General features: G+C 39.4%; 1 protein-coding gene across 1 annotated transcript; it reads left to right on the forward strand.

Annotated features, from left to right (window-relative positions):
* Positions 1–1273: 1273 nt before the first annotated feature.
* On the forward strand, positions 1274–9775 carry LOC127644106 (mannosyl-oligosaccharide glucosidase-like). Its single transcript, XM_052127127.1, is given in 6 exon segments — positions 1274–1348; positions 1725–2126; positions 2269–2492; positions 4640–4833; positions 7146–8355; positions 8357–9775. Coding segments are annotated over 5 exon segments (2532 nt in total). The 5' UTR covers positions 1274–1348; positions 1725–1777; the 3' UTR covers positions 8912–9775.
* Positions 9776–11189: the final 1414 nt, after the last annotated feature.

Genomic DNA, 11189 nt, shown 5'->3' on the forward strand with positions numbered 1-11189 from the left:
ACTAGTTCACGAAGTGCTGCAACGTAATGATCAGTGGACTCACCCACGGCTTGAGCGTTGTCTGAAGCGATATCTCTCTGAAACCACATTCAGTCTAGGAGAAAAAACTGTTTCAATGCTTGTAACGATTCATCGTAGGTATCAGCGGTAAGAGGCAATGTATTGTAGATTCGTTGCCCTTCTGTTCCTAAACAGTGTATCAACAGTGCTCTCTTTCTCTCGGCAGAAAACTCCTCTCCGCCGATCGCGAGCAGGTAGTTCTGAAGTAACTTCTCCCACGCATCAAAGGACAGTTTCGGTTCACCTGGGCATTCCAGGAATGCTACTGGGGGTTGTAGAGAGAGCAGGGCCATCTTAACATCCTCGTCGCCACTTGTTATATTGAAGGATGAATGTATGTCAAACAGACAGACGCGAGTAGTAGCTTAGCATTTCTTTTACTTTTCTCCTTCCCTCCTCCATCAGTTTTTTAACAAGTCAACTTATCAGTGCCACCTAGTGGACATGAACATTATAGCAATGCAATAGAGAACACAACACAAATGGGAATTTTGAAGCCGTATTGAATTATATGATTTTAAATGCACGGCGGCCTCAAAATTAACATTTGAGATATGACTGTGTGTAATTTATGTTGTAGAACAAAAAGTACACATATCGTCAAGAAATATTACCACTAACCTTATTTTTCTCATAAGTTAAAAAAATCTCATCTTAAAAACACATAGCTAAATCACGAGGGAACCCATTTTGAATTAGACTTCTGGGTTTGCCTACAAATTCATGGCTGAACAGCTATATTAAAAGTATGACTTTTCTGCAAATGAGCATTAAATTCAAAATCACCAACAACTCACCAATAATATCTCAATGATATCAAGAATTGCTATTTCATAAATTCCATTCCTGATATCAAGAATTAATATTTTAACTAATTAAAATGTAACTGTTGTCATCAACAATTCATATCCTGCGAATTATTAAAAGTAAATTCCTCATGCCATAGTATTCTTTGTGTTTCCGGACGACTTTTACTTTGAAGAATAGTACTCACCCACTTGTTATTGCTAGCTTAATAGAAAATTCACTAGAAGAAATTCCATTCCTGATATCAAGAATAAGCATTTAACTAATGAAAACTGAAATGTTGAAATCAACAATTCATATCCTGTGAATGATTTATAGAAAATTTGTCTTGCCATCCTTTGTGTTTCCGGACGACTTTTACTTTGAAGAATCGTACTCGAACACATGTTATTGCTAGCTTCATAGTCTTAACCTCACGTAAACGCGGAAGTGTCCATGCTGCTGATAACAATGTTCAGTGGAGTACTGACACGTACATAAGGTAACGTCACACAAAATATCAATTATGTCGTGATTTAGATTTTTTTTAAAGCACATTAGCTCAATTCGTCGTTCAGGTTTAGTCCAGAGAAAATGAACACAGCAGACTGTACGCGTTAAAGAAACACTGATGGGTTGATTCTCATTCATTCATTCATTTCTTCAGTCATCCATTTATACATTCATTCAGCTAGCCAGTTGTTCAGTAGAGTCCTTTTTTGCTATTTTCCTGAAAATACGTTATTATAAGATTCAAAATTCGTAGACGTAGATACATTTTGTGTGCCAAATAGCAAGCCTCGCCTTATTTCATAATAAAGGCTATGAGCGTCGTATGCTGTCAACAAGCCTAAACCTATATCCTGTGTGACTTGCAGGTGCATTTGAATGACTGTCATCCCCAGACAGGCTTGGTCAGGTCAAAGGAAAGATGGGTAGGCGGAGGAACAGGATTGCATCTGGTGATGGGGTGCCTGCTCCAAGAAAGGAGGAAAAAGCACCTGTTCCACCACGCAGGGAGAAGAAAAAGAAAACTGACATCGGAAAGGTGTTTATCAATATATCTATCGGTTTGTGCATCTTCAGCTTAATCTGGTTCTTCTATGCCCTGTATATGCGGTCATCATTGGCCAGGAGGGTCATGACATTGCACCCCTCTCCACTGGTCTTGGATGCTAATAGCTCAAGTGCTGCTGTGTCTCCAGAGAGGTTTTGGGGTTCCTATCGGCCCCAGGTGTATTTTGGTATGAAAACGAGAAGTCCCAGATCTGTTGTGACAGGTAGTGTTTCAGATAGACACTTTTTTTTTACCATGTATATTCTGCATTTTGAATTTGGATTGTTAGTTTCATACAAGTCTGCATTTTTTCTTTAGAGGCTTCTGTGTAATTTTGACAATTATCTATGTTAATTAAAATTTAGGCTTAATGTGGATGCATCAGTTCGGTGATATGGATGGAAATCTGAGGCACACTTGCGAGCAAGGGGACCATTTGCAGGGCTATGGGTGGCTGATGCACGATGGGGTCTCTTTTGGAATCCAGGAGATCCATGACCGTGATTTCACGTTGACCACAGAGTTTGTGAAGCGTATGGGTGGAGCTCATGGTGGAGACTGGAGTTGGAGAATCACTGCCAAACAACATGTGAGTAAATATCCTCTTAATGTTTACTTGGGTGACAGCCAGCATTATCTGATTTAGTATTCCCTGTAATACAACAGGGGATGTGAGGCAGAATGTTAACGGAATAGTTTACCAAAAAATTATAATTCTCTCATTTTATGACAGGCACAGTCTTTAAGGCTACAGTAGACAAACATTAATAAAATCCCAAAAGCAGTTTATTATGCAACCAAAATCCCAATAATAACTAGAAAAATTAAGATTTAGTGCTTGAATTCTCACTATAAACAAGCCTGGAAAACACTAGGGACTTTTATTTTGAAATGACAGCCTTTGCTATGTTGCAATTCTCTATATGTAAGTATTTAACAAATTAGATTTTTATAGCCTATATATTCACCAGATGACATTTTTTGTTTATAAACATTTCACAAGATGAGGCTTATTGATGAGGAATAATACAAATAAAAACACTATCAGCATAGATTAGTTACCAATAACTAGGGCTGGGATAAACGATAATTTTTTAAACGATTAATCTAGCGATTATTTTTTCGATGCATCGATTAATCTAACGATTCATTTTTCAGTCCGATTCGATTTCGATTCGATTCATCGACTTGTGACAACACTGGTAGTACCGGTTTCATCGGGGTGGGGGTGTATAAAATGTACAAAAAAAAACATTTGCCGGGAGTTTGATTGACTGGCGATCTGATCAATCGATCATAATACGCCATTTTTGTCCGATAAAGTAGTCAGGAGAGAGAAGATTAACGTCGGTGGATTTGAATTTGAATAATGGATTGTAGGCTACTGTACTGACATCTTTCCACGGATAAAACAACAGTCCTTCTGATGTAGGCTACATTCATGTTTAGCCTATTTGATGCTATAAATTAACCAAGGAAAAGATGATCTGTTCACAAGCAGCTTTAACTGAGGCAATCTGTCACGACACATTAAAGAGCCGCAAAATAGTAGGCCTATATATGGTTTAATTTTCTTTGAATGACCACATTTGAAAGTTGAGACTTTATTAAATGTTACCTGCTTGGTCCTGTCTGTTAGCGCGTTGTCAGTGTCCTCTATGTATTTTTCACGGCATTCATAGCTATAAGCGCATTATTAATAGCTATAAGCGAAAACTTTAGGTGTCGACAACGTATGATAGCCTACTCCAACATCGAGTGCAAAGTGGGGAGTTGAAAAAAACTTACGGTGCTCTGTCATCTGCAGCTGCAACCGGGTGGCACCTCTTAAGGTGCTGGTGCATTGCCGTGGTGCTAGAATGGAAGGCCATCTCCATTTTGCAAAGACGACATATCACGGAATTGTTTCCTTTTAAATTAAAGAATTCCCATACTTTAGAGGAACGAGTGCATGCCGCCTTGCACTTCTGATAGTCTGAGGAGCCACTCGTGTTGCTACTTGTCGCCGGCGCCGCCATCTTTGTTTTGGGTCTCCGACGAATCGACGTGCATATTTTGCGTCGACATCGATGACGTCGACGCGTTGTCCCAGCCCTACCAATAACCGATCAAAAATCAACTATCGGCACAGATTAATCTGTAAAACCGATATATCGGTCTACCTCTAATATCCATACAATACGCTGTTCTCACCCAAAACAGATTGTATATTTCAGAAGACATTGATTAAACCACTCTGTATCCAAGTCATATGGATTACCTTTAAGCTGCCTTAATGTCCTTTTTGGTTGGTCCACATTGACTTGCATTATATGGTAAGAAATAATGAGAATGATAGTTTCTGGGTAAACTATTCCTTTAACCTCAGTCATCATTCACTTTCAGTGTTTGAAAAAAAGATGCAATGAAAGTGAATAGTGACTGAGGTAAACATTCTGCTAATAAAGGATAGAAAAAAAATCATACTGGTTTGGAACAACATGAGGGTAAGTGAATTCACAGAGTTTTCTTTTTGGTTGAACTGTGCTTTTAAGATTAGAGCTGAGAGACCTGTCTGTCTGGTTTAGTCTCATAAAAGCCAAACATTTCCTCTTCTTACCAACATAAAATTGTGCTTGCATATAAATACCCCATTTAAGCTTCTTAATTGTAATTTTAATAAACAGAAAAATTATCTGGCATTCACGATTATAGTTTATTTTAATATCACATCAAGTCTTTGTTTCTGATTGGCAGAGCTCTGCTGCCACGGCTCCAGTGATCTCGCTGATGTTCTATGCTGCCACAGATATTCAAGGTTCATTGCATCCTCATGCAGAGGAGGAAAATCACTTGACCTCTATTACTGGAACATCTGAGGAGCTTGGCAACTTCAAGATCACCTTTGGGAAACCCACGGTGGGGGAAGGTGGTAGTGGAAAATATGCCAGGTAATTTATATCTCTAGACATGAATGTTAGATTTTTATAGTAAACTACACACTTATACACTTTCTGGACAAAAAAAAAAGTAGACTTTAATGTTTCATTGAATCGCTTTGAAAATGGTGTGCATCCGTCATGGCATTGTTTTGACAATCTTATGGGACGTCACAACATTTATTTCCTTCCAGAGTTGCAGTAAGTTTTTGCAGAGATTTTGTATTGATAACAGGAGAGTCAAAACTCTTCGTAAAGTCTTCTCCAGCACATCTTAAGGTATTTCAATGGGGTTAAGGTCACCTATTTCACAATTTGCTCCCTATGAATCTTGGCATTGTTGTCCTGGAATATACCTGTGCCGTCAGGGAAGAAAAAAAATCCACTGATGGGATAACCTGGTCATTGAGTACGTTCAGGTGATCAGCTGAACCGCATAACATTGCAGAGCCTTGAACTGACCAATTGAAGTAACCCCAGATCATAACACTGCCTCTAGAGGCATATACATTGGGCACTATGCATGACGTGTAAATTCACTCTGCAGCGCTTCCCTTCTTACCCTGATGCACCCATCGCTTTGGAATAGGATAAATCTGGACTCATCAGACCACATGACCTTTTTCCATTACTCCACAGTCCAATCTTTATGCTCCCTAGCAAATTGAAGTTGGTTTTCTGATTAGCATCACTAACAAGTGGCTTTCTTGTGTCCACACAGCTGTTTAGTCTCAATCCTGTAAGTTCTCATCACATTGTGTGTGTGGAAATGCTCTTACTTTCACTATTGTGCCTTGAGTGTTACTTTTGATATTTTATGATGACTTCAAGTGTTTTAGTGATCTCCGATAATTCAAGATTTTTTTTTCTAACCAAATTTCTTATGCGAAGCTGTTGGTTCACCACTATCCTTCCAGGTTTTAATAATGCGTTGGACAGTTCTTAACACAATTCCAGTGATTTCAGCAATCTCATTAAAGTAAAGGATACGTCTTCCTACAAGGTTGTTTAAGAAATGAGAAGCTACATCCTGCATCAGTTAGGGTTAAAATATTTTTTTTCCAGCTGAAACATATGAATATGCTTAAGGATATTCTATTTGGCCAGACAGCCATTGTTGTGGAAATTTTTAAAAGCAGGCAATGTCCTTTCTTTAACTATAATTGTTTTGACAGAAGTGTATAGAATTTGTATTACAGTAATATAATATTTTCATTAATTATATTTTATAACTAGATTGGTAAAATTTGTTAAGACAAAACATTTGAAGTTTGATAGATGTACAGACATTTCAGTAAGACAAATAGCTAGCTAGCTACTCAAACAGTCTGTCAGTCAGATAGATAGATAGATAGATAGCTAGCCAGAGAGAAAAAGATTGAGATCAATTTAAAGATGCAGATTCCTACCCCCTGAAAGATATTAATGAATTAAGTGTTGTGAGATATCCCACTGGTCTCTGTGGCAACAAAAGACCCTGTAAATGGCAAACAAATATGTGTCCACAGGCCGCAGTCTCTGATGCTTTCTGCCTCTCAATCATTTTGCGCATTCTCATAGTATTATAGTTGCGGCAAATTATTTAGGCTTAATGCAATTGTTATGTTATGTTGCATATAGCAGATGTCCATTGAGGGTGCTATTTTGCCGCTCTTGTTTTTGTACAACCATTTCTGCTCTATGTCGGTCTCAATAAAGCTAATTTTTTATCTTTGGAGTGCTGGATTTTGGAAAGAGGGGGGGCTGATCCAGCTCTTTAGCTTTTGGAAATTCTAGAGTGGCTAAAACCGTCAACGGCACCTTTACAGTACTTTAAAGGCCTTTTGTGAGTTTGTTTACATTTGAATTTATGTCAGTTACAGTTTGAGTTACATTCTGTCAATGCAAGTCTGGGATTTTAATGATTTTTGATCATCCTCTGAAAACACTGATCAGTTGGTCTAATCAGTTGGAGAAGACATAGCACATTATTCTAGAACAGTCTGAAGGTCTCTGCCAAGTGTGGTGGATGTAGTTTGAAATCTGTAGGAGTTAGTGTTAGAAATTTTGATTGTAGTGTAGGGATTTAGAAAAAACCCAAAAACATTAGCAAAGTATGTTGGCTTCGTCAAGCCAGCACAATAAAAGTGCAGCTTTTGTTTTACCACACAGCTAACACAATTTTTGATTATGAAATTCAAACCATTGTTTCTCAAATACAAAAACGTATTGGTGGCTAGGCACCGAGATGTACAGAGGTGACTGAAAAGTTCTGATGGAAAAGGATATTTAAATTCGCTGTGATATGTTATTTCAACAAGCCACTGTTTCTCTTTTTTCCTCAGATACAATTATTTGCAGACTAAGAGCCCTGGCCTGGATAAGCTGACAGATATAGTGAAGAACAGCCTAAGTCAAAAGTTTATTTTCAGTCCTCCCAAGGGTGAAAGAAGATCTTATTTTGCAGTGGATTCTTACAAGGTTCCAAACCACCAGAATCAACAGCAAGATTCCAAGACTGAGAGTGACTTTGTCGTGCATCAGGTGACCATTCAAACCCCCTTCCAGATTGAAGTATTGTTTGAATCTGGGAGCTTTCATGAACGTCCAAATCAGCTTGTGGGCTCAGTGCTTACTGATGAGCTGGAGAAACGCAAGGTGGCTTTTGATGATAAGTTTGAGGGTACGTTTGGCCTCCAAGCTAAAGGTTTCACACCTTCGCAGGTAAAATTCGCCAAGGCAGCTTTAAGTAATATGCTTGGTGGCGTGGGATATTTCTTCGGACAATCGGTGGTACAGTCGGCTTACAATGAGCACCCTGTGCTTTACCCCGAGGGGCCACTGTTCACGGCGGTACCATCTCGCTCTTTTTTTCCAAGGGGCTTTCTGTGGGACGAAGGATTCCATCAACTTCTCCTCAGCAAATGGGACCCTCAGTTAACACAGGAGGTCATAGCACACTGGCTTGATCTTATCAACATAGAGGGCTGGATCCCACGTGAACAGATCTTGGATGATGAGGCACGCAGCAAAGTACCGTCGGAGTTTATAGTGCAGCACAATGAAAATGCCAATCCACCCACACTCTTCTTGGTCCTACAGGAGCTGGTGGAGCAATTGGAGGCTGAGTCAGATATGAGGTCCTCTCAGACCATGCTTCCTTTCCTGAGAAGGCTATACCCAAGACTAAAGACATGGTTTGAGTGGTTTAACACCACACAAGCTGGACCCATGGCCAGTTCCTACCGCTGGCGAGGCAGGGACAAAGACACCAACCTTTTTCTGAATCCCAAGACCCTCACCTCTGGCCTGGATGACTACCCGCGGGCCTCCCACCCTTCAGCTGATGAGAGGCATGTGGACTTGTACTGCTGGATGGCCCTTGCCTCTGGGATCATGGCAAATGTGGCGCGAATACTTGGGGAACCCCACCAGGTGTATGAGAACACCCATCTTACTCTCAGCAATAACGATCTGTTAAATGAACTGCACTGGTCCGAGAATTTGCGAGCCTTCAGTGATTATGGCAATCACACCCAGGCTGTGTCACTTCAGGCAGGAGAAAGTGTACGTGCCCCCTGGACAACCACGGCATCAGTTCCCTGTTACGAGATTGGTTCGCTCTGTTCGCAGAGCCCCCAAGCTGCAGTATGTGAATGCATTAGGCTATGTTAGCCTTTTCCCTTTCTTGCTTCATATTCTGACACCAGACTCGCCAAAAATTGAGCATGTTTTACGGGACATTCAAGATCCGGAACGCCTTTGGACACCCTATGGTCTGCGCTCACTCGCTCGTACAGATCCTCTCTACATGAAGAGGAACACGGAACATGATGCCCCTTACTGGCGAGGACCCATTTGGATCAACATTAACTATCTGGCTGTTCGAGCACTGCATCACTATGGCAACATAGAAGGGCCATACAAGGAAAAGGCATCTTCCCTCTATCAAGCGCTCAGGACTAACCTCATCAATAATGTTTACAAGCAGTATCTGGAAACAGGATACATCTGGGAACAGTACAGTGATAGCACTGGCAGGGGGCAGGGTAGCCATCCTTTCACGGGCTGGTCAGCTCTGACTGTACTGATAATGGGGGAAGAGTATTGAGAATTAGTCGAAGGCCAGAATCGGCATGATATTCAGACACTGGTGCCATATGTTTGTTCCGTCAAAATGTAACTCATTTTTACTTAATTGTTTAAATAATTTTTTTAAGATAAAAATGCAAATTGGTGGAAATTTGTAATGCTTTATTATAATAATCAAGAGTCAAATTTGTTTAAATATTTAAGTTTTACATAGAGTATAATGTGATTATGTCCTCAGGTTTAAAGTGCTGCAGGCTTTTTATGGATCAGACATCTATCAAAAGATCTATGTCATCTGTGTGAACCAGGAGAAGACAACAGTATTTTTTTCCATTGCTATTTGGTTTAATTTAACAGAATAAATAAATACTTTTGGTTTAATTGAATCCTATATTATGCTTTATGGGTGGTATGTCTCGAAAACCTTAAACAAATTTAGCAATACACATACTGTAAAGCTGTGTATTTGATATGCCATATGTCTAGGGAATGGCATGGCAGCTGAACAATCCCTAAAAAAATAAAATAATTGTTCAGTTAGTTGCTTTGAAAACAAAAGTTGCTTTTGTATTTTGTTGCAGGAAAGTACTTATTCTCTGTAGGTCCCTCTACATCTATTTCATGTTAGCTCTCCCAGCCGGACAGTCTCAGTGTTCAATTAAAGTGATTAGGAAACATAAGGTAAGTGTATGTGCAGAAGCCCAGTCAAAAAATCATGTCTCATGGTCAAAGGAAGGCCGATGGCTGATGTCAGTTCTTTAATGTGTATATGTCTCTGATGCTCAATGGTCATGGTTTTCTGGGAGAGTTGTGAGAAATTAGGTTGACTGAATGTAGATGCTAACTGTAGTAAACTTATAACACAGTCTGTTTTTACAGCGTAGTTCTTTTTAGACTCTGTTTTCATGTCTAGAAATGCCATATTAAGGCCTTTATTATCGTGAGTTCGAGTGCAATATATTATCCAATTTTTGTGCCAGTGCAAAGCACAAGTGGGCATGGGTTTAAGTTTTTGTGCTGTCTGTGGGTGCATGCGTGCTAACTATGGGTCATTGTATGTTAATAAAGTGGTGAAAAGCACAATTTGCTATTTTCCTTAGAAATGGGTCATTGGGCCTTTCAAAAGCATGTCTGTTTTCAGTGCAAAGTCTAAACCCAGTTCCTGCATTTGCAGTGGAACATCAAAGTGGAACATCAAATTATGTACTGTACATGATCAATTTTGTAGCCATTTATGAGATTTGTGTTTGACTATCTTTAAGTCATGGTTTACTTATTAAGTATTATTATTATTATTATTATTATGTTTATATTTACATAATTTTATTTTTAATTGTATCTGATTAATTTGTATTGGCATTTTTCCACTGCTTGTTGTAGAGTGATTTCAAAAGTCACTACAAAATGGGCTGGTTGAAGAAGTTGGGGAGAGTAACTTTTTTGTATTTATGATTGTTTTGACCACTTCATTTTTATGACATTTTCTTTTTGTTTTAAGTCCAATTTGAATTTAGAAATATTTTTGGTTTAATTTTTTGTATTTCAGTGAATCAGTGTGTCCCGGCTCAACCTGGGCCTTTCGGTGTGGAGTTTGTTCTTCCTGTGGTCTTGTGGGTTTTCTCTGGGTGCTCCGGTTTCCCCCAAAGTCCAAAAAACTTGCAGGTCAAGTGAAATGGAGACTCTAAATTACCCATTGGTGTGAGTGAGCATGTGACTGTGTTTGTCTCTGTGTGTATGCCTTGTGATGGACTGGCCATCTCTCCAGAGTTTTTCCCCTGCCTTTGGCCTGAGAGAGCTGAGATAGGTTCCAGCACTGCCTGCATAGGATAAGCGGCTATAGTGAATGGATGGATGTATTCTCTATAATTTAACGTAACATAAATCCAAATCCTGATGAGAGCTTTATTTTCAGTGTTCTACTTCATAAGTATGTGCTGTCTTTGTATCGCTGGTGCTTGACAGGGAGTGGACTATTTAATAGGACGCAGACAGTGCCAAAGAAGAACCTCAGAATTAAATTGCACTTGAGCCAGTCCATTAGCATTTTGCGCACAATTTCACCAAACCCACTTGTGCCTTGACTTGGCGCATGCTTGCACGAAAATACCAAAACTTCATGGCCATGCCCACTGACTTTGCATATATGACGTGGCATAGCGCAAGCACTCTTAAAAAAAGGCACCTTAAATGTTTCATGTCATAGTAAATGTTTTATGTCTAGCTTGTATGAATGCAGAGGTTTTATGCTAACGTATAAACAACACAAATGCCTATTACTTAACTTATATAGTTAACTT

The sequence above is a fragment of the Xyrauchen texanus genome, chromosome 5 (genome assembly GCF_025860055.1).
Source record: "Xyrauchen texanus isolate HMW12.3.18 chromosome 5, RBS_HiC_50CHRs, whole genome shotgun sequence".
Lineage (NCBI taxonomy): Eukaryota > Metazoa > Chordata > Actinopteri > Cypriniformes > Catostomidae > Xyrauchen > Xyrauchen texanus.